Source organism: Panthera uncia (assembly GCF_023721935.1).
Source record: "Panthera uncia isolate 11264 chromosome E2 unlocalized genomic scaffold, Puncia_PCG_1.0 HiC_scaffold_19, whole genome shotgun sequence".
Taxonomy (NCBI): Eukaryota; Metazoa; Chordata; class Mammalia; order Carnivora; family Felidae; genus Panthera; species Panthera uncia.
In genome coordinates, this window is record NW_026057588.1 from 32,239,305 (window position 1) to 32,265,778 (window position 26,474).

The 26,474-nt window shown below is 50.6% G+C and overlaps 1 protein-coding gene across 1 annotated transcript in view; it reads right to left on the minus strand.

Moving 5' to 3' along the window:
* CNGB1 (cyclic nucleotide gated channel subunit beta 1) overlaps positions 1 to 26,474 on the minus strand; it is a 63,796-nt gene that overhangs the window by 230 nt on the left and 37,092 nt on the right. The window contains 13 exon segments of the mRNA XM_049622355.1: positions 1 to 256; positions 3,323 to 3,539; positions 10,330 to 10,476; positions 10,712 to 10,830; positions 13,869 to 13,952; positions 14,052 to 14,149; positions 15,866 to 16,025; positions 16,757 to 16,898; positions 21,916 to 22,038; positions 22,892 to 22,956; positions 24,888 to 24,974; positions 25,236 to 25,286; positions 26,253 to 26,461. The exon segment at positions 1 to 256 is cut by the window's left edge and continues 5 nt beyond it. Coding sequence (XP_049478312.1) covers positions 1 to 256; positions 3,323 to 3,539; positions 10,330 to 10,476; positions 10,712 to 10,830; positions 13,869 to 13,952; positions 14,052 to 14,149; positions 15,866 to 16,025; positions 16,757 to 16,898; positions 21,916 to 22,038; positions 22,892 to 22,956; positions 24,888 to 24,974; positions 25,236 to 25,286; positions 26,253 to 26,461 — 1,758 coding nt within the window.

Consider the following 26,474-nt stretch of genomic DNA (forward strand, 5'->3'; position numbering starts at 1 on the left):
GGATCTCCTTCTTCTCCTCCGGGATCTCCTTCTCCTCCGGGATCTCCACCAACAGGATCTGTTCACCGGGATCTGGGCCTGGGCTCATGCGGATCTGCACCGAGTGCTCCTCCGGCCCTGCCGCCCCCTCCCTGCCTTCCTCGGGCCTCTCAGGGGAGGCAGGTGGCGGAGAGCGGCGGGCTGGGGGCTCTGGCGGTGCTGGCTGGTCTGGGGCGGCGGATCCCGCCTCTCCCGCAGTGTCTTGCGAGCTCTTGGCCTGAAACCGGAAAGGGTGATTGATGAGGCAAAGAACATCGGACATTTCTTGGAGGGGTCTTAGAGGGGTCTGGCACACCTCCCTGTTCCCCTTTCTCATACCCCCAAGGAGGAGAATGGCAGAGCACTCAGGGGTTCAATATAATGGATGAGAAGTGGGGGGTTGGAAGGCATCAGGATTATTTGGTAGACACAGAGTATATTATGGTGAAGTTTAGGAATTAAAAAGTCCTGGCTGGACTTAGCAGAAGGTCTTGGAGATATTTTGGGTCTCTGTTGATGGGCAGGGCTAGAAGCCAGAGTGGAGCTGCAGGTTCAAGCCTGCCCCTGAGCCATTGAGGGAAGAGAGGCTGAGACCAAGAGGGAGAACCACCAAGCCTTTGCAAAGCTGAGCCGGCAGCCCTGTCCACTTACCAGTGGCCCTGTCCACTGTCCAGTTACCAGGGCTGGGTGCTCCTGGGTGAATGAGACAAATTCTAAGCAAACAAGGTAAAAGGCTGAGATGGCAGAAGTAGCTGTGGGCTGTCCCCCTTTCTGGAAGGTCTCAAAGGTTGAGACCTCTCCTCCCCCGGGAGAAGAATGGGCAGGATACCACTGGCATTAGGCTGGGCTCAGCCCCCATACTTGGGGACTTGGTGGGTACTTCCAACCCCAGCCTTTGCGGTTCCTATGGACACTGGCCATGGTCTGTGTATCAGCAAAAACCCAAGCCTTCATGGATACTCGTGACCCCACCTGCCCTGTCTGACCCATCTCTGCATGAAAATAAATGGGAGAGAGTGGCCCCCAGAAAAGGAGGCCTGAATGGTCCACAGCTGTGCAAGACCCACATGTGAATTAAAGTGAAGGCGGTCAGCATGCTCGTGAGGAACAGAGACGTCTGAAGTTTGCTCAAGTCATAGGGTGTTGAAGGAAGGGAAGTGGGGTAGGGAACCCCACTCCAAGAACCCAAGGCAGCTCTGGGGACAAACCACTCCCTCTGTCTCAGTGTTCCTGCATGTTTTGGTACACCTGTTCCACCTTCCCCTATCTGCCCTAAACTCTGACAACACTCTTCCAGGGCAAGATGGTGCCCTGATGGGCTTCCTGAAGCATCCTGCTGTGAATGGATCCAGAAGAATCGTGGGAAGGTTGGTCAAGTGCTTCGCCATGTTCAAAATGCCTTATAAAAGATATCCAAGGGGCACCCGGGTGGCTCAGTCAGTTAAGCATCTGACTTCAGCTCTGGTCATGATCTCATGGTTTGTGGGTTCGAGCCCTACATCAGGGTCCATGATGACAGCTTGGAGTCTGCTTCAGATCCTCTGTCCCCCTCTCCCTCTGCCCCTTTCCCGCTCATGCTCTCTCTCTTTCTCTCTCAAAAATAAACAAATATTTAAAAAAAAAAGACATCCAAGGTATCCTGCTTCATCTATACAATGCCATGTGGCAACCATGAGTAATCTGCATCTCAGAAAGCTTGAGGAACTTCCCCGGATCACAGACCTGGTGGTGACAGAGCTGGGATTTAGACCCGTATCTTGGATTATTATTTAAGAGCTCCTTGCACTCTGCCATTCTGCCCTGATTGTTCTAAAATTGACTTTTATTAGAATTCTCATGCAAATTTAATTCACATCTCCAAGCTGCCTGGGTAAAGAGCTAATATTCAGTAGCAATAAGCCCCATTTCAGATAAAGCCTTTCACTGTACTGAGAAGAGCCTTGGAGCTCACGTCTGCTCAGTCCCACGCAGCAGCCGGCACTAAGGACCCCAACTTGCTGGTTCGACCTTGACTCTGACAGTTTGTGAGCCAGGCAATCATATCTGTCCTCAGTCTGAGGCCCTGGGTGGCTGTATCTTGAGAAGATACTGGAACCCCAGGGAGCTTTGATGTCAACTCCCAGACTCCAGATATCAAATGATCTCTGGACAGGTCCCCCAGACTCTGACACCAGCCTGGATTGAGACTAAGTTCACTAGGCTCGTTTCCTGCCGCGCCCCCCCCCCCCCCCCCCCCCCAAGACTTATTTATTTTTGAGAAAGAGAACGCAAGTGGGGAAGGGGCAAAGAGGGAGGGGAAACAGAAGATCCAAAGCAGGCTCTGCGCTGACAGCAGTGAGTCCGGTGTGGGGCTGGAACCCACGAACTGCGAGATCATGACCTGAGCTGAAGTCAGACGCTTAACCGATTGAGCCACCCAGGTGCCCCCTTTGAATTCTGTCATGTGGACTGCAGTCCCCTCCCTGCCACAGAGCTGCTGCCTAACCACGGCCTCCTTCCCAACAGCCTCCCTAAAGGACAGTCATGAATAGTCATAATTAGTGCAATCATTCTAATTGGCATTTTTGGCATTAGTCACAGAAAAGAATCCCAGAACTAATTTTAAAATTCCCTTCAGATTTCCGAGGACTGGGGCGGGTAGGACAGTTGGCACTGTGCCTGCTGCAGAGTTTTTTCTCTTCAAATCTTTTCAAGTGTCACAGACACAAATATAAAATATGAGGACATCACTGCCATCTGGGGAGGGACATTCCCTGCCCACACCCACTGCTCCTACCTCTGCAAGTGCAGGAGGACTTCCCGTAGGAGGATTGCCCCCCTCAGCCCAGGCAGGGGAGCCTGGTCTCTCCACACCACCACAGTCGGTGGCTGGGGAAGTGGCACGTGATCCGATTCTGTCCAGTGACAGTGAGCCCTGGGACTTTTGCTGGAATCATGGGGAAAGAGGGACTTTCCGTTGGGAGTTGCTAAACCAGAAGGATGTAACCCTCGTGCCCTTGTGATGGGACGCCATCCCTGAGGAAAGCAGGAATGACAGAATGGCAAAACCAGTCCCCTGGGTATCGTCTGAACTCCTGGATCCAGCCTTGCCTGAACTGCCCAGCTACCCGACCCCCATCAATTCCCTGTTTTTTTAAGCTAACGTGAGCTGGCACCGTGACTTGCATTTCTGTCACTTGCAACCAAATGAGTCCTGACTGATGTGAAGAAGGGGGAGAGATTTCCCCACTCTCTGAGGCACCCTGGCCCTCTCTCTGGCATGAGGCTGAAATGGACAGGGAGGCTGGGGAACCAACTGCGTTACCTGTTCCAGCAACTGCTGCTGCCTCGCTGCCGCCTCCAGCGCAGCCAGTTCCTTGAGCCGGGCCCTCAGGTGGGCAAGCTTGCCGGCTTTTGCCCCCTTGGCACCCATCTTTCCTGCTACGGCCAAGGCGGCGTTGAACAGCTTGGGGGTGCCTGCCCGGGGAGGAAGGATGAACACGCTCTTCTCCTTGGGCTTGTTGTTATTTCTTAGCATGCGCCTGAAAGAAAGCAGAGCCCGTGAACATCACAAGCATGCTCTGGGAGAGAAGAAAGCATCATTCACATAGAATCCACTGGGGTTGTGGTGTGGCGGTGGTGGTTTTGGCTGGCGAACTGTGAGTAAGCAGGGCGCGAAGTGCTTTATGCGTCGCATCTCAGTAAGTGATGGGAGCAATCGGGACGACGTGGGTTTATAGTCTGTACCTTATAGAGGAGGAATGCAGGCTCAGAGGGGTCAAGAACTTTTCTGAGGTCACACGGGAAATGCTGAATGATACTATAACATATGGACTCAGAAATAGGATGCTCCGCTGAAAAAAGACCCAAAGCCTTTCCCTTCTCTTCCTTTTGCTTCGCTGTCATTTTGCCATCCTCACCATCACCTCTGTCAACACTTACTGAGTGTCTGTATGTGTCGGGTGCTATGCTCAGTCCTTTACAGACCCTCTTCAGTGGCCCCTGAGATCCCCCTTCCTGGTGTTCCCTCCCCTTGAGGGGTGAGTGGGACATGTGACTTGCTTTCAACCAGCAGAATACAGCAAGGGTGATCAGATACCACCTTTGTGAATATGTCACATGGGATCGTGATCTCTGTCTTGCAAGGAGACGCTCCCTCACTGGCTTTGATGAAGCAAGTGGCCATGTTGGGGGAGACCCACGTGGCGAGAACCACGGGCAGCTTCCGGCCAACAATTGGCTGGGAAGTGAGACCCCCAGTCCTACAACCATAAGACACTGAAGTCGGCTCACAGGCATGTGACCTTGGAAGCAGGTCCTTCCCCAGGGGACATTTGAGATGGGACTCAGCTCTGGCCCGCACCTTGATTATAGCCTTGCAGCAGACCCACCAAAGCCACCCCAGACTTCTGACCCACGGAAACTCTGAGGTGATCAATACGTGTGGTTTTAAAAGCTGCTCAATGTGTGGTAATATCATTACGTAACAACAGATAACTGATACACATTCTGTCATTTAAATCTCACAGAATCCTCCTCACAGGTAGGCCCTATTTTTCTCCCTCATTTCAAATAAAGATATGCAAGGCCAGAGGGGTAAGTAATTTTCCCAAGGTCACACAGTGAGGAAATCACAGGGGCAGAATTAAAACCCAGATGTAAATGCAGTTTGCCACCCTGCTCTCTAAATAAGGAGACAATCTTCCATCGAACAGAGCCCCAGCCTTTGATAAGGAATATTTCACGCTACAGATATGTGATGAGTGGTTTGGCTCAAGAACAAATGAATTGTGTCTGCAGTCTAGTGGGCCTAGACTCCTAATTGGCAAATTCATTCACCAGGGCTCCAGCAAAACTTGTTTGTTTAAAAATGAGGCCATTACTGGCTGCTTATCTAATCAGAGGCAATGGATTTAAATTGTGCATATTGATATTAATTGCCCAAGACTTGCATTTTCCGGCTGGGACTCCCCCAGGAGAACACAAACATGATAATTCATCAGCGGCCTCTCCATGCCTGGCACTGTCACCTGTGTCATTTAGTCCATAACTCACAGCATGACAGTCTGTGGGAAGGCTCGGCGTGGTACAAAAATGACACAAAAGATCTATCTATGGGACCTTTTCTGATTGCTAAGGGGCTGTCTCTCTTTTGAGACACTGAGCTGGCTTCTGGGACATTGCCAGATTAAGGAAATTCAGCCTCATTTTCCGATGACGCATTTTCCTATAAGTAGGATCGCACATTCATCCCTGGAGAAAGTAGCATGCGTGAGACCTTTTTGCCCCATATCTTGGAGTGGCCAAGCCAGAGAGCTGAGCACTTCACTTATTCGGGGCCTCCGCACCTCCATCTGTAAAGCAGGTAGTTTAGACAGAATCCCACACGTGGCTGTCACCAACTCAGACATCCCCAGGCTCTGTGGCTCTCAGATCGTGTCTTTTCCTTTGATGGGCAGAGCTCCCACATGATCCCCTGCCTCTGTCCTCAAGCTTGCCTTTCCAGAGAACCACCTCTCTGATGAATCATGCCACAGCTCTGGTCCCAGGGCCTCTGTGCTGCAAGGCCCGTCAGCAACTCCTTTCTCTGGCTGCTCCCCACCCCGGGCCATCACCTCAGCCCCTCGGCCTCCTCCAGTGCCAGGCACAGGCTCACCATACGTGGTCAGGAGCCTCTGCGGGATGCTAGTTGATTTGCCACACCCTCACCTAACCTAGCCAAAGAAATGGGTGGCTTTCTTGGGCCTTGCTCCTCTTGTTGGGGGAAGAAGGCAGGGTAGGGGGACCTGGAGCCCGCTCTCAGACATTAACAGTCGATTCTCACTATACCTGGTAGTGTCGCTCTGTAGAACCCCTGCAAACACCGAATTAGTGAACACCGAGTCATTGTTTCTGGGGCAAACACAGGCTTAGGTTTCTGCGAGCCTCTCATGACAACATTTTCATCAACTGATCAATATTTGTGTGTGTTTCTGTTTACAGACATCTTATGTAATACACAGTTGATTCATTACCATTGAACTCACGACGAACATCTCTGAAAGTCATGCCTCAACGAAGCTTGTCTAACCCACGTGTTTTCTCTGTAAGGCCCATCCCAGCCCTCTTGCCCTTGGGAACACAGCACCTCAGCACTACACTTAGGGGCCATTTTAAATAGCAAAATCACCAATAAGGATCACAAAAATGTGAAAAAGGTGGCACTAAACAGACCACAAAAGGACGTTTGCTTCCAAGTGTTCAGACGCTTACAAGCTGAAACAATAGAGCAGAGCGTCACCTTGTTCAACTTCTGCCCAGGACGTGCACTTCGGGCAACTCAAAGTTTTCAGTGCTCTGCACACATCCACGGATTACTGGGAACGCCCGTGAGTGCTGATTTCGGGGTTACAAATAAATTTTAGTGAGTAGGCGAATTGCAAACACAGAATCGCAAATACGTGACTAATGAGGATTGGCTATATTTCCCTGTTCCTCGGGAGAGCAGGAGGAAATGGGCAAATTTTGTGGGAGAAGTTCAGACAGACCGGCCTTTGGAAGGGCCCAGTGGCTTCCCTAAGAGCAAACAGGGAAGCTGGGTTACAGGGTGGCCTCCTTCCTCAGGGGACCCCAGCATCCTGCATGTATTATGGGCCAACATCAACACAGCCTCCACTCACCTGACGGTGCCGAAGGGGTTTTGTTAAAACTTAAGTCATGTCAAATCATTCGTCTGTGTAAAACCCCACACAGCTGCCATCTCCCTCAGAATAAAACCCAAAGCCACTGCAAGGCGTCACCTGCGAGGCCCTACCCAAGCTCATCCCCTTGACTTCTCCCATCCCATATCAAGCTACTCTTATTTTCTTGCTGGTCCACGCACACACTGAGCTTGCTCCTCCACAGAGCCTTTGCACATGCTGTTCCCTCTGGCTGGAATGCTCTTCCCTGCAAGCAGTCCTGCTCATGCTTTTATTCTGTGCAGGTCCCGGCTGAAATACCACTTTCCTCAGAATGGTTTTTCCTGGCCAACTTATCTCAAGTAACTCCCTCCATCACTTCTGTCTCCACGATGTGGCTTTGTGTCCCCTCACAGCCCTGTGCCCAGCTGGGGATATCGCATAACCATTCATTTCTCCATTGTTGGTCTCCCCTATTAGAATTCAAGCTTTATTTGGTCCCTGCTGTGTCCCCAGGGCCTAGAACTATGTACTCAATAAATTATTGTGTGCTGTGAATGGAGGCAGTTTATTTATGGTGTCATTTCATAGAATGAGGTAGAAAATAGGAATATATGATAAAAGGCAAGGGAGGCAAAACCAGAAAACCAGATAGATAGATTTGAAAAGGCTTTATCCAATGAGAAAATTATAGAGAGGATTTAATGGATAAAGAGGAACCATTATTAATGTTCACTGAGCTCTCCCACATGCCAGGTACCTTGCTGGAGACATTCATACACACTATTTTATTTAATCTTCCCAACAACACAGTAGAGGGGATTACCCTTATTTTATAGAACTGCAGAAAACTGAGACCCGAGAAGTTGAGTAACTTCTCTAAAACCACACATCCAATACCTCACACGGACAGGGTTTGAGACCTGTAACTTCCCAAGCCTGTTGTGGATTTTCTACCACACGCTGCTGCCTCCATCACTCAACTCAAAACCTGATCTGAAGGGTTTGAAAACAACAACAACAAAAAACTGCTTTTCTAAAAACTTACCTATTCTTCAACAGTACAAAACACAGATACACGAGGTGGTTCGCTGCAGCACTGTTGAGAATTGCAAAATATTGGAAATGGCCTAAACGCCCATTCATAGAAATGGTCTGCAAGCATCAGAGGCATGCAGATGGGTCTATGGCCTGATAGAGAAGGCTTCTCAGGATTTGTTGTCATGTGAAAAAAAGCAAAGTGCAAAAGAAAGTCTACAGTATGCTACCTTTTGTGTGAGACAGAAAAGAAAAGAAAATATTCACCCATCTGCCCATTTCTGCAGAAGGAAACACATTGAGGAAGCAGCAGAAACTAATGAGCCTGGGTTTGTATAGGGGCAACCGGTGGAGGGGGGGGGTGTAGCTGGGACAGTCTCCGGGCATCCCATTTTGTTGCATTATGACTTTGGGTGCCATGTTAATGTTTGACATATTCAAAACAACAAAAAATCAACAAGGATTGGGGGTGAGAGGAATCATAAAAAATGGGATGCAAACCTGGGTGTATTTCACATGAACAGAACACCCACACTAAAGGGAGAAAAAAGAAATGAATCCAAATAACTCTGAACACAACACTTACATCGTAGACACTCAGGATAAAGACCAAAGGAAATGCACCAAATGTTGAATTCTGCTGAGAAGGCTTCTCCCCAGCCCCCACCCCAGTGGTATGGGAGAGCAATTCTGAAACTGCTTTCTCTATATGGTAGGACTGAACAAAGGAGTTAATGTAATGAGGGTAAAGAGAGCTAAATTTCTCAGGGTTGGAGAAGAAATTTACCAAATATGGGAAAGGAACAGATTAGAAGGATTTCCATGGTGTTGGACTGAAATCGTTAGGTACAGACACAGAAACAGACAGAAAAATAGATGTTGATATATACACATATATAGATACACGTATTTTTTTAATGTTTACTGTTTTATTTTTGAGAGAGAGAGAGAGAGAGAACACAAGTGGGGGAGAGGCAGAGAGAGAGAGAGAGGGAAAGAGAGAATCCTAGCAGGCTCCACACTGACAGCAGCGAGCCTGATGCGGGACTTGAACTCATGAACCATGAGATCATGACCTGAGCTGAAGTCGGACACTCAACTGACTGAGCCACCCAGGTGCTCCTACACTTATTTATGCATATTTGCATGTGGGTGTATTTCCCAGCTCTGCCCACTTCAGAGCCTAGTAGCACCCCAGTAGCAATGAGCACACGGAGTGCTCAAATGTTGGTTTCTAAAAACCATTTCCACCTACAAGGAATCAAATGGCCATTTCCAGGGATGTGGCAGGGAAAGCACAAGATGACCCCAGAGCATCTTATTGTGGCTGTTAGCAAGAAAGTGCTAAAACGTGTTGGGGACGTTACAAAGAGTCACAAGAGCAAGGCTGAAGAGGCGCCTGCTGGCCAAAGGTAGTGCAATTTGACACCAAAACAATGAGTGTAACGTGATATTTATGGAACAAAACAAATCCATATTGATATAGATAAATGAATAAACCAATAAATGGGAAGGAAGAGAAAGCTCTTCCTTAAAGTAGAATGCTCACTAATAAACGTAGAAGGCACAATACGTAGGAGTCAGAAAATTACCATTTGGCAACCACTGCGGCAATCACTGATTTAGCAAGAACCCTCAATGGGCACTGGAAGTAGCAAGTGAAGGCTTGATGGGGAACAGGAGGTCCAGATAGCCTCAGAGTGACTCCCCACTAATTACTTATCAATTTCGAAGAGAAAAATGTTAACTTTAGAGTCCAGAAGGCTTAATTAACCAAGTGATGGAAAGGAAAATCATCAATAATACTGGGAGAAACCAGCATCTCATGCCTCTCGATATGCTGCTCTAAGAAGAATACAACATCCCTTTTTTTTTTTTTTTAAAGTAAGCTCGGGGCGCCTGGGTGGCTCAGTCGGTTGGGCGTCCGACTTCCGCTCAGGTCATGATCTCACAGTCCGTGAGTTCAAGCCCCACATTGGGCTCTGTGCTGACAGCTCAGAGCCTGGAGCCTGTTTCAGATTCTGTGTCTCCCTCTTTCTCTGACCCTCCCTCGTTCATGCTCTGTCTCTCTGTCTCAAAAATAAATCAACGTAAAAAAAATAAAAAAATAAAATAAAGTAAGTTCTACAACCAACATGAGGCTTGAACAACAACAAGAGACACATCCTCTACCGACCCAGCCAGCCAGGCGCCCCCACAACATTGCTTCTGAGTAATTTCTGCCCTAATGCAGAACCTGAAGGTAATCATGAGAAAATATCAGAACATCAGCTGAATCTAAATGAAGAGACATTCTACAAAATAACTGGCCTGTCCTCTTCGAAGTCACTAAAGATGGAAAAAGGCTGAAGAACGAACCCAGATCGAAGGAGACTGCAGATACGAGGCAGTGTAATGAACAGGTGGTCCTCCACTGGATTCAGGAATAGAAAAGAAGATAGGAAAGTCCATAAAAGGCACGACTGGGACAATTAATCAAATTTGAAGATGGACTAGGGATGAGATAATAGCATCGTTTCAATACTGAATTTCCTGATTTTGATAAAGGTACAACGGTTATATAAGCGAAAGTTTTAGTCTTTACAAAATGCACACTGAAGTGTATACAGACTTTTTTTTAATAAAAATAATGTACCTGGCCTTCTTCCGGAGTAACTTCTGAGACTCGGGATAATGCACCAAAATTTCATTCAGGTCCTTCTTATCCAGAATGAAGAGGTTGGTGAACCCGTGGGCGACCACATTGGCGGTGCGACGATTCCCGCCACCAACAGCCAGCAAGCTGGGGCAGAAAAGGGAGGGAGGTGAGATGTGGCAGGCTGTGGCTGTGATCCCACTAAAGTGCTCCTCTCTACTTCTTGCCTGGAGCACGGTGGCGGCCCCACACGGCGCAGAGCCGGGGCCGACCCTGCATATGTCAGCATCCACAGCCCTTGAGGACGAAGTCCCACCCGCTGGCCACCCGCCCCTCCAGCTGGGGCCCACGTCTCCTCATTTCACCCCAGCGTCCCTCTGACCTTATTTCTCCAAACACAGATCCAGCCTTCAGCGTCACCAGCACGGCCTTCCCATCAGGGCCACCCAAGACCTGCACCTGTCCTGCCTGGATGATGTACATCTCTCGGCCTATCTCCCCCTGAAACAGAGAAAGGGTGAGCCCCTCTGTCCTTTCCCAAAATGACCATAAAGGCAGCAGGGCTGGGCCCAGAGGCTGGTGGCACAGCACAGAGGAACGTGAGCCGGCATCCAGCCCCACCACCAACTTGGTCGCTTCTCCTCTGGGGCCTCAGTCTCCCCATCTGTGGATTGGGGAGAGTGGCCACCCCGAACCTGCCTGACAGGGTTATATGGGGAGTTAGTGGTGTGATGGAAAGCAAAATTCGAGGTAAGCTAGGAGGTGCGGGTGCAATGCATTCTGCAAACTCCCATTGATACACTCCAGTGGAGGGCCCAGAGGCATGGAAAGTCCAACAGTGGTTCATACAATAAGCTGATACCTGTGCCTACCACATACCACTTCAGGAGCTTGGTAAGCATTGGCTGATTGAAATAGGAATGAAAACAACATCAATCATGTTGTCTGGCCCTTGTATAACGTTCGTCTGTGCGAGGCACTGTTCTAAGTGCTTTATGTGTCTGAGCCTGCTTAATCCCCAACAGCTCTGGGATATGAACTCTTTGCCCAAGGGCACAAAGCTAGGCCAGGGGAGAGCAGGGATTTGAACCCAGACGGTCTGGTTCCAGACTTTATGGTTGTTGTGGGTTAAACTGTGTCCCTCCCAAACTCACTTGGTGAAGTCCTAGCCCCAGTTGCTCAGAATATGACCTTCTTTGGAAAGAGGGTCATTGCAGATATAATTAGTTAAATTAAGATGAGGCCGAACTGGAGTTGGGTGAGCCCCTCACCCAACATGACTGGTGTTCTTATAGAGGGGACATTTGGACAGAGACAGGCATACAGAGAAGACAACATGAAGTGACCCAGGGAGGGGAGAGCCATCTATAAGCCAAGGAGAGAGGAGCGGATCCTTTCCTCACAGCCTTGAGAAGGAACCAACCCCTACCGACACCTTAATCTTGGACTTCCAGCCTCCAGGATGGTGACACAATACATTTCTGTTGTTTAAGCCACCCAATCTCTGGTCCTTTGTTACAGAAGCTGTAGCAAACTATTTCAATGGTCTTAGCCCCAAATTAAAACAAATGATGAATGAATAGCTTGCTTTGGACTGCCATCAGAAACCCCGTCTGTTATGCACCTTCTGATCCTCATGCCCCCAACAGACCCCTACTTCCTGTGGGTCACACCTGAAAGGACAGAGATCAAGGGCAAGTAAATCGATTACACTTCTGATTCATTTGACAAACGTTTCCTGGACATCTCACACGTGCATGAGCTTCTTAACAAACGGGAAGTTTCATTTCCCTGTTTCTGTGTTCAATTTGACACGGACTGAAGGGTCTACAGAGCTCACCCTCACCTCACTAACCAGCCCTGGTTGGGGGGGCGGTGAGGGGGGGGTGCCCCAGGGGTGTCTCAGAGAGATCATCGCGGAGCAAAACTGGACAGCAGAGGGTGCCATTCGCACTTGCTCATCAAGGGCTCACTTCCACCTGCCGACTCCAACCACCTGGCTGACGCTTCCTCATTTGCAGTAGATTCTACATTACCCTCAAGGATAATAACAGCAGCAATAGTACCTCTTCTGTGCCAGCACGGTGCCAAACTCTGTAGGCACAACTTACTCAATTTTCACAACCATCCCATGAGGCGGTACCCTCAACATCCCTACTTTACCCATGAGAAGAGAGAGAGTCAGAGAGGGGAAGCCAGTGCCCCAAGGCTGCACAGCTAGGAAGCAGCTCCAGCATCAGACAAATCACTCTATTGCTCCCAAACCCCTTGGCCTCTAGGGCTGCCTCTCTAAATTCTCAACCATCTGTAACACTGTTTCCCCATTTCCCTGGACTCTCTGCTTCCAGAAACTTCACTGCTGCACAGCATACAACTTGGAGATGGGGGCCTTCTTGGGCTGGTTTCCTGAGTCTTACAGGGGTTGCTTGGGCTTTTTTTTTCACCCCTGTCTTGACAGCTTGGGAACAAGAGGACTCAAACCTGAGTTCCTGTCCTTCCACCTTAACCACTCACTCACCAGGTGACCTTGGTCTCACCTTGAAGAATGGAAGCAGAAGCCCTAGACATGTGGAGCCCTGGGTTCAAATCCAAATGTTTTCCAGGATCAGAGGGGTGGTTTAAGGAGTGAGGGGGGCCTGGTATGGGGCAGTGGGGAGGGGTGGGGCCTGTGGCATCAGGAGGGAGGGCAATGTTCCCCTTCAGGGGACTCTTGCTATTTGGGAAAGTAGGGCTCAGTGCTAACAGATTTTTTTCTGTTTTCAGCCAGAAATCCGAATTTGTATGCAAAGCTTCAAATTAAAAAAAAAATGTTTTAATGTTTATTTATTTTTGAGAGAGAGACAGAGAGACAGAGACAGAGTGCTAGTGGGGGAGGGGCAGAGAGAGAGAGAGAGGGAGACACAGAATCTGAAGCAGGCTCCAGGCTCTGAGCTGTCAACACAGAGCCTGATGCAGGGCCTGAACGCACGAACTGTGAGATCATGACCTGAGCTGAAGTTGGATGCTCATAAAACTGAGCCACCCAGGCACCCCAAAACCTTCAAGTTTTTAAAGGTTGGGGACTATTTCAACATTTTTTTAGGATTAGGAAAAAAAAAAACACAAAACAACGAATGGGCTGGCTGCTATGCAAAGGCCATCAGTTTGCAACCTCTGACCTATCCCAGCCCTTCTGCTGCCCCATTTTTCTGAAAGGAAGACCAAGACCCTGGGAGCAGTTTCATCTACACAGTCAAGGACCTACTTCTCGTTAGGTTGGTCACTTTCCTTTTCTGGAAAGTGGGGTTCCTCGTCCTGATTCCCCTGGTCCTGTGTCAAAAGGAGCAAAGCCTGAGGCACACCTGAGTTCAATGCCAAACAACCCAGGAGCCCTGGGGTCAGCTCACTGGTGCTATAGTCCCTGTCCCTCCCCAGCAATTCTGCTCTCCCTGGGCTTGCAAACCCCCTGGGCCTTCAGAGGCACCCCCTTCAGCACAGCTCCTAGCAGGGAGATGCGCTGTAAATCCCAGACTGCTTTGCAGCTGCCTCGGGCCACTCACCTTCTTGCACACATAGTCATTGGGCAGGTAGACGACAGAACGAAGCCTCTTCAGCATGTCAAAGATCAACTGTCGGTCACAGCCCTGTCCCCAGGAGGAGGGGGAAAGAATGCCCGTTTAGAGGAGGGTGGGGGCTTGGGGCTTCCCAGAACCCTGGGGATGAGGGCGCTAGGTGGGCCATACCTGGAAGAGAGCCACTTTACTGACAATGTCATAGTTCACATCGATGGCGAGGTCTAACCGCATCTTGTCCGGAAGCTGCACCATCAGTTCTGACTCATCTGCAAAGGAGACCCTGGCAATGGTCAGAGACACATCCAGGCCTCTACCCCCCACTCCCCCCACATGGGACCCCAGCCACGCCATTCCTCTGTTATCTAGAACCACTCTATACTGGGAGAGTACCCTCTCTGGGCTTTTTGGATGCTATTCCCTCTGCAGGAAACACCCCCGTAGTTAACTTCTACTCATCCTTCAGAACCCAGTACTCCTCCAAGAAGCCTTCTCTTGAGATTCCCCCACCCGCTATTATGTTAGCAGTCTCTGTGCTGTAGCGCTGATCACACTCTTTATTGCAACGGTTTGTTAATACTAGTCTGTCCTCCTCAGGCTCTAAGAATGTTAGCAAGAACTAAGGTATTTCAAACACTGTTTTACAGAGCTTTACAGAGATGGTTTTATTAAATCTCCCAGCAACACAAGAGGTGCCCACTACTATAACCCCCACCTTACAGAAAGGGAGGTTCAGGAGGGCAGTGACTTGCTCGCAGCCCAGGGGGATGGAATCAGATCCCACACAGGCCGTGGGGCTCCAAGGCCAGTCCCAGGAGAGTAGGGGCCCTGTCTATTTTTCCCCGTGATGGGTCTGCAGTGCTCAGACCTGGCACTGAATGAATGGGGAGCCTGGCACAGAATGAATGTCGGTACTGGGGACAAGAAAGGCACAACCTGACCCCAATCCCGATTCCCTTCTACTCCACCACAATTATTTATGGGCTCAAGAGCTGATCTGTATGACCCTGGGCAGGTCAGAGCCCTCTCTCATCCTTAATGTGCGCCCTTGTGAAAGGGGGCAATGATTCAGATGTCACAAGTCCATCACTGGCACAGACGAGGCAATGCACGTGAATGTGCCTTGTGTAGAGTGAGCACAGTAGCAACGGACGCTAATGAAGATTCTACACTCACAGATTTGACAACACCTTCAGCTCAGGAGAGCTTGGAGTTGAGGTGTAGCTTCTTCAAGGCCAGAGGGAAGCCCATGGAAGCAGTGAGGGGGCTCCTTAATTAGCTGAGAGAGTTGAGGGGGCTCTAAGGCACACAGTCAGTGGACCACAGGCTTGTCAGAGGGCTCCAAAATGATGTCTACGCTCTGAAAACAAAATTACTAGCTCCCAAAGATAAAAAGGAAACTGGAAAAAACATAACTGTAAATAAATCAACATATAAATAGCATATTCAAATTTTATGAAGGGTTCCGTTTAGAATTCACAAAAATTTCACTACATTTGAAAACAACGTACAGGTTAAGGTTCTCCCACTTTGCAAGAATTCCTGGGCACACCCCAGTTCTTCTGACAAGAAGGCAGAAACAGTGGTGAATGAAATGCATGGTTGTAGCCAAATAATTTCAGAAGGAAAGCATAACATCAAAAAGTTGACAAACAATATATGTGTATGTGTGTATATGGAAAGAGAAAGCGAGAGGGGGTCTTCCTTCTCTCCTGATTTCAACTGTACTTCCATCTCTGATGGGGATGTATTTCAAGGCAGGTGAAGTGAGAGGGCAGGGCATCCAGAAGACATGGCTCTCAAGTCTTCAGGGGTCTCTCGACGGCCCAGCCTGGGGCACCTCACAGACCTCCCTAGGCCCCTCTCACTTAAGTAAGTGTTCAGGACCCCAGGGATACAGGGTCAAAGGTTGGGACCAAAAAGGCAGGGCCCCGGGAGGAGGTGGCCAGGGGGTAGCTGCCTGGCAGCCGGGGCACTGGTCTTACCCAGCATGCCTTGGGACTGCCAGGTGTATTCGTACCAGGTCTTGACACGGTTCTGTACGGACCTGGGGATCTTGTAGAAGTTCATGTACTTCACTGTGCTGTCCATGCAGCTGCGGTAGTAGGTCTGCCCTGCAGTGGCGGCCCCCACCACGTCTCTCATCTAGGGCCGGGGAGGAAAAGTCAAGGATCAGAGTGGGGCTCTGGGGACATGTCATGGGCATGTTTACTCTACAGTGACCAGGGGTGCTCGAGGAAGGGGGATCAGGAGACAGGGAGTTCCATGTCTACACACAGAGACAGGGGACTGTCTGACAAGGGAAACTCCATCTCCAAGGTGGACATGGGACGTGAGGGCCCCTGGGGCCCCACCAGGAGGAGATGCCTCGCTGGGCTGGGCTGATTCTGGTACGACATGGCCCCTTGGTGCCAGAGGCCACTTTGAACTTACTGGAGGAAATAACTCAGTGTACTGCCCTGCAGGGCAGGGCCCCTAGAGGCAATTTTGAGGCCGGCTGATTGCGGCCCCATGTGCTGATTCGAACATGAGATGCACCCCCAGCATATTAGATACTCTCCAGGTTTCTCTCCAAGGGAACAGCCCAAATCCCCAGGCTTTGCAGAAAGCCATTCGGCCCAGCTCTCCAAAGACACCCCAAAGGGACTGACATTTCAAATGGAAGCAACGGCAGAGAAGAATCGGACCCAGACCTCTGCACCATCCTCTTCACCCGGCAGGCCCCAGGGCTCCAGCCTCCTGACTCGAGGTCCTGTGCTCTTTCCCGGGCTTAGTTCAAAAGAAATGGCCACAGACGGTGACATCTGTGGCAGCGGTGGGAAGGAGACGGGCCCCGCAGGCAGGTGCGTGGCAAGCCACACCAGGGACCCAGGTACCTGTCCGATCATCACAGAGAAAGCAAAGACACCGGTGAAATAGTTCAGCCCCTGGAAGATAATTTCGAAGAGTGTCTTGGGGTCGGGCAGCCCACCAATGGTGATGAGGGTCTTCACAGCCCAGTAGTAACAGCGAATGTAGCTGGAGAGAGAAGAAGAAGGGGACCGCGGTCAGCAAAGGCCCCACCGTGCTGAGCCTGGGAGTCCTGCTCTGACAGATGTGCATTGTGCAAAAAAGAAAACCTTTATACCTTCTAAGTGCAAGGAAAACAGCTGCACATGCATAGAGCGCTCTGTACTTTCTGGAGTGTGTTCACAGATGCTGTCTTGCTGGGTTGTGGCTCTGCCCCAACCCTGAAGGGGCATGTTATCACCCCCATTTACGGATGTGGAAACTGAGGCTCTGGGAGACTGCTCAAAACACTTGGCAGGAGGATAGACCAGGGTCTTCTGACTCCTGATGCCTGGGCTCCCTCAATATTCTTTCAATTTCCACCAACTTCCCTTGGCCATCCCACCATGTTGGTTCATGGAAAGCAAGAGCAACATCAGACTTGGAAGATACCTTGAGGGCTATCTTTTCTGACCCTCTCCCTTGCCCATCCATTTTTCAGACAGGGAAACTGAGGCCCCAGAAGGGAAAGGAAACACTCAGGGTCACCAGCTGGCAAGGTCTGGAGCTGGAATCAGAACTCAGGTTGCCATACGTTTCTCTGAGCTGTCACCCCACTGTTGGTAATCACTCTACACAGGCACATGATCCAGGGAAGGGAAGTATGGGTGATGGGGTCCCACTCGGTGGTAAAAGGAATAATAGATGCCCCAAGCTGATCTCATTATCACAAAGAAATAAGAGTCCCTCATATACCTGTTCACGCCTTCAGGCTGTGCCTTCCCAGGGGTCAGCAATGGGTGAGGTCAACAGAGCTTAAAGACAGGACAATCCCAGCTGGCTTTCCTGTCTTCCTACCAGGGCACCCAGGAGGCATCCAGAGCCTGCCCTGGCTCCCGTGTCCTGACACACGCACACTTTCAAGGTCCCTGCACAGCTCCACAATCAAGAACATGATCCGGCTAGCAGATAATCCAGCCTGAGGATGGCCCCAAACGGGTCCTCCCCTGAGCTCCATTCACCAGCTAATTATGCAGAGTCATAGTTAGAACACAGGCCCTGGAGCTGGACTGCCCCAGCTCGAACCCAGCTCTGCCACTTCCTAGCTGCGTGATGCGGACGAACTACTCAGTCTCAGCAAGCCTCAGCTTCTTTCTCCTAAAATGGGCATGATGGCAGTGAAACATCCTTCACAGGGTGATCGTGAGGATGAAATGAGGTGCTAGAACTGACGGGCTGTCAGTACACGTCAGCGACCACAGCCTTCACTGCTACTGGTGCCTGCCACATGCCTGCGGTGGGGAACAGGCTTGCCTGTGTCCTCAAGAAGCTCACCCCCTGGTGGGGACAGGCAAGAAATCGTGCAATGAGCACAGGGAGGGGGAAGCAGAGGTTGTTGGGAAGTTGAGGGGGGTGCTCTGCCTCTGACTACTAGCTACAAGGCCTGGGGCAGGGCTGCCCGCCCCCCCCCCCCCTCCACACACACACACAGAGATCCCAGGACAACACAGGCCTCCCCTGTTAAGTCCCCCATCATACTGGTCCCAGCCACCAGAGGGCGCAGCCATAAGCACAGACACAGCTGACCTCTGGCTGGGAGCTTGGGGGGGGCGGGGGGGGCGGGGGGCTGCCAGGCCACCCGACAGAAAGGCGACATGAGCAATGTCCCCAGAGCTTTCCCCACACTCTTTCTGATTGGAGGAATCTTCTGTTGGCCTGGCATTTCTGAGGCCTCCCTGAAGTCCTTGTGTCCTATGGGGACCCCTACATGCTCCAGGCCAGGCAGAAGCAGAGCAGGATAAAGGACCCAGCTCTGTGGGAACTTGGGTCCTCAAGCCCCTGGCTCACAGCAGACACTCAACAAATGGTCACTATTTTGAAAGTGATTATTACCCATGATATTGGACTTCTGGAGGAATCCTTTACCATTTGTGGTTTTGTGGCACATATTGGGGGTTCCCTGTAGGATTTCGTTTGGAGAAGAGTAGTGTGGCCAAGACAGTGTGCCCCTTCCAAGGTCCCTGCAGAAGGGAGTCCCAGACAGCTGTCCCCTGCCCTCCCCCTCCCTGCTTGCCATTCCATCCTGGGCCTGCCCATGATGGGCCTGCCAGGCCTGCTCCTGGGACTTGGGTTTAAGCTTGTTGGGGCACAAACCCCTTTGATGGATAGATATGGAAAGCTAGCAATCTTCTCCTTAGGGAAGCCAGCAAGTTCTCAAAACTGGGCTCCAATTTCCAGGGTTGGGAGTGGGACCCCCTTATATCTCTGGATCCCAGGTTGGGAACCCCTTTCCTGATATGCCGGCTTCCCCATAAGAATGAGTGTAGCCAGGAGGTGGTCACTGACTCCCATCCAGGCACGAGCTGGACGTGTTACACACATTAGTTTATTATTCCTCACAAGAAATCTGAATACAAGACTATTCTCATGTTGTAGAGGAGAAACTGAGTCTCTGAAAAAGGAAGGGCCTCAGCCATGGTCACTGAGCTAATTTCAATGAACAGCTTCTATTCTTCCTACCCTGGCCTCCTGTCCCTAAAGCTTGTGCGCTGGATCTCCAGGCTCACTCCCCTGGTCTGGACCTCGCGTGCTTCTGGTTTCCTTCCCACACTGCCCTCCCTTCTCTCGATCACAGAAACCCTTTGTCTGGGCCTTTTGTTGCTCCCCCTAACTGGCTCCTCTGCTCCTGTCCTCTATGTCTGTCCCCACCTCCGCCAATACCAGCAGAGTTCCCTTTCTGAGATCCCCCAGGGTCTTGTCATCCCCCTGCTTAAAAGGTTTTGAGGCAAGAGGTGAGAGGGTAACTGGGTTAGCTTTCCATATCCATCCGACCTTTGAAAATGTGGCAGGGGCGCCTGGGTGGCTCACTCCGTTAAGCGTCCAACTCTTGACTTCAGCTCAGGTCATATCTCACCATTTGTGAGTTCAAGCCCCACATCAGGCTCTGCGCTGGCAGTGTGGAGCCTGCTTGGGATTCTCTGATTCCCTCTTTCTCTCTCTCTCTCTCTCTGTACCTCCCTGTTCCCAAAAGAAAAAAAAAATTTTTTTAAGTATTAAAAAAATGTGGCAGCATATGGGAACTCCCTGTACTTTCCTATCGGCTCTTCAGTAAACCTAGAATTGCTCTAAGAACATAGTGTACTAATTAAAATAATAATAATTTTTTTAATCTTAAAAATGTTCATATCCTTGGCCCTGCCGTCTCCCCTTAGGAATTCAGTGTGAGGAAACAATCGGGCCAGAGGACAAAGATTCATATACAGAGATGCACACTGCGATATCACGTGTCAGACAGAAGAACTGGAAACACCTTCCACGCCCAATGATGATGGAATGGTTGAAGGGATGCTGGCCTCTCTGTACAGCGGGGCAGTGGGGGGCGGGTGTAGACAGTGGCTTGAAAACAATTCAGTGATGGGCAAATATGCATGATATAATGCATATCCCTGTGGGCTACATACTTTTCCACATTTTCACATTTCTAAAATTAGGATGTATCTTACAATATGTGTACATTTATTGTAATATTTCTTTTTTTCCAAAAGGCTGTGTTGACTCAATATTGTATCATATAATTAACTGACTCTTAGAATCAAAGAAATATAGTAAAGTATGTTCCTGATCTTTCTTTCTTTTTAAGTAGGCTTCATGCCCAGCACGGAGCCCAACATGGGGCTTGAACCCACAAACCTGAGACTAAGACCAGAGCTGAGATCAAGAGTCAGACACTTAACCGACTGAGCCACCCAGGAGTTCCCTGATCTTTCTTTTATAGTCAGAATAAAGATATATGAAACAAAGAACAGCAAAAAAGAACTCTCTACTGGTTCTCCATTGCCTAGAACCACACCATCCAATAAAAATATGATGCGACCCATATAAATGTAATTTAAAATTTTCTAGTTGCTACTTTTTTGCTAAGTAAAAAGAAACAGGTGAAATTAATTTCAGTAATGTTTTTTAGTCAACCCAAAATATCAAAATCAATATTTGACACGTAACCAGTATTTTAGACATTAGCAATAAGGCAGTTGACTTTTTCTTCATGTCCTCCGAACCTGCGTGTAATTCACATCTGTCACACCGCGTTTCAAGTAATTGGTGGCCCCATGTGGCTAGTGGCCACAGTATTGGACCATCCTCTCTACCACACAAGATGGCTCCCAGTGCCCTGATGCCACCATTTTGCACCTCCACACCTTTCTATGGGCCGCTCCCTCCCCCAGGGGTTCTCTGTCCCTTCTCTCCACCTACCGAGGCCAAAATCAAACGTAACTTTTTGGAATTGACTGTCCCATGCCACCTTCTCCACACCTCTCCAGCACCGGGCAGATGGTACGCCAGTGTAGACTGTCGCCATGCTGCCGGGGTTAAAATCCCAGCTCTTGAACTTATGAAGTCACTGTGTGACCTTGGGAGATCATTTCACATCTGTTACCTCATCTGTGAAACAGAGATGATGATGGTACCTACCTCGTGTCCTGGAAGATTACTGGAAGGATTAAGTGAATTGCTAGGTTAAGTACTTCAAACAGTACCTAGTAAGCGTTGTCTGTTCTAAGTGCTTGTTGCTATTATTAGTAGCAGTACCATTGCCATCATCATTATTTGAGCACGTCCCACAATGTAAGGCAGCTCTCTGGATTGGCAGGAAGGTTCGCCTTGTGTGCCAGCTTCTGCACGGCTGGTGATTAGCCAGGGAGCAATGTTGAGAAGTGTGCTCCGGCCTCCTTCCCACTTGGACGTGACCATGGGGTAGAAGGGTAGACGCACATGTGAAGTGAATTTGCCAACTCTACTACACTTTGGGAGGCTGAAAGGATCTTTCTAGCAAGCCTTGTTCACGTCTGTGCTCGCCTCCGCCCGGCCCATGGCAGGTGCTCAGGAAATGTGAGCTCAGTGAGGACACGGAGACGTGGTCCTCAAGCTTTATCATGTCAATGGTGGCTTGGGAGCAAGGTGGCCTCAGTAACATGGTGGCGATGGGACTCCCTTCCGGGACTTTTAGGACTGTGAATTACAGCCCAGGAAGAAGACTGTGGCTCACCCGTTTCCCACGCCATCGTAAACCCAGTGAGTGGAGCCGATGCCCTGATAGGCTGACGCCCAGTAATACAGACATGAGTTCAAATGCAGACTGTAGAGCAGGTAAGCCGTAGTCCTGATCACCCTGTGAAAGAAGGAAAAGCATGAACACAGTGGCAGGAAGGGCGGCCATGACACCTCACCCCAAGGGTAGGGACTGCTGGGAACAAGTCCACCTTCACCTCCCCCAACGCCCACCTCAGACATCACCCTGTTGGAGCTTCACAGCCCTGCCCCGCTGCCTGACAGGATGAACATCTGGCTGCGGGGACCCAGCCAGTGGCCGGACTGCACCAAGCGGATGCTCTTTTGAGACTGCGCCAGCTAGGGCCGGTGGTGTGTGAACAGCCAGCTATCAAGGCCGGGGGCTGGAATGACCCCGAATTCCACGTGCAGACAGTTTTGGGGGAGTGAAGGACCAGACGGGGATGTACCCTTGGAGAGGGGCAGAGAAGGGACAGATGTGTGCAGAGAAGTGCCACTCCGTGAGCAATGTGGGGAAGCTTTGTCCCTGAGCGTGGCCTGGCTGATCTTGTGCCCCGTTCTCAGACATCCAAGAGGTGGCCACCATTCCCCCATGTTTGAGTTAGATTGCAGGGCTCAGTTCCCTGAGCTGAGACCAAAATGAGGCCCGGCTCCCTGGAAACACGGGTGAGCCATGCATCTCAACCTACGTGTGCCCTCCTCACAATTGGGGGAAACGGGACATTCCTGGTTCTCTAAAAAAAAAAAACAAACATCCCTTCAGAGAAGGGCCAGGAAAAGGCCTGGCTTCCGGTAGTGCTGGGGCCTGCACGGCTAGGGGGGCTTGAAAGGAGAAGAAATGTGGGTAGAGAATGCCTAGCTCTATAGTTGCTGCAAATGGCCTGTGTCGTGTGTGTGTGTGTGTGTGTGTGTGTGTGTGTGTGTGTGTGTGGTGTTTGTGTAGGGCATCTCACCTGTAAATGTAGGCTTTGCTGAGGATGGATTCCAGGCGGCTGTTAAACTCGAAGAAGGCCATGTACTGGGAAGAAGGCAAAACATCAGGACAGCCCGTGTGTGGGGGTGGCCCTCTACTCTCCTGGTCTGTTCCCCAGAACAGAGGGCTGTCTCTGCAGTGCCCCCCGGAGGAGGGCAGAGAGTGAGCATTCAAAACCAGGGGTCCTCAGCCCTTTGAGGGGTGGGGGCGAAGAACTCCATGTACCAGTTTGCTAGAAACAATAGCCCCTCTTCCCCTAGAAATCACACCTAGTCATGCTCTCACAGTCTGCATGGGGGTCAGGGGACTCCCAGACTTCTGAAGCCTGCCATGAAATTTTTAGGGATACACGCATCTCAGGTTAAGGACCCTGTTTTCAACATTTACCTATAAAGGAAGACATTTTATAAAGAAACAGCATCTCTAATGCCCCTGACTTAGATCCTTCAAAGACTTGTTTATAACAATAAAAGTGTAATAGTAACTGCTCTTCTTTACTGAGCACCTTCGACGACTGCACTTTATATGCATCACCTTCTTTACTTATTGGTATGTGTTGTCATTCTCCTTTTACAGAGAGGAAGTTGGTACTTAGAGAAGTTGAGCCACCGGGCCAAAGCACACAGGTGCTGGGTGACAGTCAGGATTTGAACCCAGATCATACTCAAAGCCGCAAGCTCCCTCCCTTACGCTACACTGCACACATGTTGTTTGACATTGGAAAATGGCAGTGAGGGAAATTCCCTGAGGGATGTGCCGGTCATCCTCCGGGTGGTCATTCCAGTGTCCCTCTGGAGTCTGCACTGGATGCAGGGGGCTGTGGGCTTGGATCTCTCTCCCTTTAGGCTCAGAGTTTTGTCCGCAGTCGTGGTAAACATCAGGCAGCCGAGTGACGCACGCCCACAAGCACCGTGCGAACCCAGGGATGGATCCCACTGCCACATGTGGAGGAAAGCTTGGCTTGTGGATCCAGCCTTCCTTGCTCTGGTGTCTAGCTCTAAAGCAACCTGCCTCTGCAGCCCCAGGGGGCTGGCATGTGTCAGCGAGGACTGGTGCCACTTCCAGTTTCCTCCTGCCTCTTGGCAGCTGGGAAGCTCAGTAGCGGCATCCGTGCTTAATCCCAGCAAGATGTGCTTTCTTTTCATCAGAGGACTTGCACGCTTCCTATTTTCCTCTGCCCTGTTTCTCCAAGTTATTGAGGTCATTGTGTTTGCCTCTTCTGTAAATCCCCTCATTACTGTTTTGGGGAAGAGGCCATAGTATCATGTAAGGAGAGAGCTGAATTTAATGGGTCTGCCAGGAAAACCCATTTGGGGATCCCAAGTGCTCTGGCTGTCTACCCCGGTCACATTAAAGGACAGCGACCAGGTCTCTACTTTACCTTGTGTCACCTTCACTGGGACACAGGGCGCTTTGCCCCAGTGGCAGGAGGGACGGCTGTAATGACCCTGAGCAACAACCAAGGAAACAGGTATAGGGCTGCAAATCCAGACCCACCCTGGGCACTTCCTGGCTCCTGTGCCCTTGGGCAAGTCACTCAAGCTTTTCAAGCTTCAGTGCTCCCATCTTTCAGATGCAGGCCCCCATAAGGCGGGAGTTCCTCTGTTGTGTTTCTGTAATTACTGAAAGCATAGACGGTGGAGATAGGCTGCCTGGGTTCGAACCCGGACGCCATTCCTTCCTACCTGTGTGACCTACAGCAAGTTACGTAACGTCTCTGGTGAAACACTGGTACTAACAACACTCACCTCATGGGGTTGAGGCGTAAGTACTTCTAAAGTTCCAGGACAATACCTAACACACAGCACAACTAAGAAGCTCTAACCATTGTAAGGAAATTCCCATCTCCCCTCGGACCACCCTGGTTTCCTTCCCCAACCCCCACCCCCCTCCCTGGTGTCGCTCAGGGCAGACATTAAGATGTCAGTGCCGGCGCAGAGCACGGAGGGGCTGAAGGCCTTGGACGGGAAGCCTACCTTCAAACAGCGGGGCAAGCGCAGGAGGGAATTCACACCGAACTTCAAGTAGAGAAAGTCCAAGGGCAGGAGGCAGAGCATGTCCATCTGCAATCCCAGTGGGACAGCACAGGGTGTATAAAACAGGCAGCCCCAGGGTTTGGGGCTAGGTGAGTGACAGGGTCTCTACCTTCAGTGGGAAGGTGAGGTCAGACTGCCCAGGAAGGGGTGGAGAGCATTCCGCCACCAAGCCCATTTGCCTGCCCTGAGCGATCCTGGCGGGAATCGCGTCACACAAGCCCCAAAGCATCCAGGGTTCCCAGAAACCACCTTCCGAGACCCACTGGGATCTGCACTCCTGGCACATACCTTAAAGCGACGAGATTTCAGGTAGTTATTGCGCATCTCCTTCTTGTCCGTCTGAAAGAAATGGAATGTTGACCATGAAATGGCCCGAGACCTTAATCTCTGACCCCGTGGGAGCAGCTTGGAAATGCCTGCAGAGCCTCCAGCTTTCCTCTCAGAGAAGCCGCTGGGAGCTCCCGTGAAAGCCTTGGCGTCTGCAGGTAGGGAGGTGGAGGCTCCCGGAAGGAGGGAGTTGTCCAAGGTCACCCAGATAGACTCCCATTTCCTAGCTGGAAAGTCAGTATCAGGCTTATTGTCTTAGCATGTTGGTCCTAACTGGACCATTTGCAACCCTGTTTACCGAGAAACTGACAACTGCTTGGATCAGGCCTGGAAAAAGACTGCCCATGGAATTCTTTTTCCTCTAAGTCGTTTAAGAGACACAACCCTAACCTGCCTGCACACAGAGGAGCAGGCACCACCAGTGTGGCGTTTTGGAAAGTGACCTGCACAGGGAGACAGGGACTGGGCCCCCTGCCTTCGCCAAGTCAGAATCGGGACTCAGTTTCCTCCCCGGTAATGGGGCCTGCGCCAGTGCACAGGGTCTCAAGCCGGTTCAAAAGGCATGCTCTTTGCGGGACCCCCAGGAAATGTCATTTGCCAGCAGTTCTAGGCTCTGAGCAATCTGCGTACATCATCTCAATCCACCCTCACAGCAACGCTATGGGGTGGGAACAGTTACTACCCCCATTTTACAGATGAGGAAACTGAGGCTCAGAGGGGTGCTTCAGCTGGTTGTGGTAGAGCTGGGATCTGAACCAGGTCCACCTGAAGGTCATTTTCTGGTCCGCTTCTCCATCTTTAATTCTATCGGGTGGCCCAGTAACCACTTCACCCATGAGCAGTATTTGAAGCATGTGATTTGAACAAGCATGGGTGGACGTTTCTGAGATCTCGTTCATCTATCTCGCCTACCACAGCAGCAGGGGGCAGGGCTTCTCCTGAGGCCCCGGCTGCCCCCTCCACCTGCCCGGGACTCACAATGATGTCTCCCCCTCTGACAAACTGCAGGCGCAGCTGGAACACGGTGATGTCCAGGAAGTAGATGAGGTCACACAGATAATCCATCGCCAACCAGAGGTGGATGTTGTTTGGCGTCTGGTAGGGGAAGGCCCAGCGCACGGGAATCAGCCAGCAGTTCCAATTCCACGCCAGCACCACGAAGAACAGCCACAGGATGTACATCAGGTCTGCAGGGGAGTG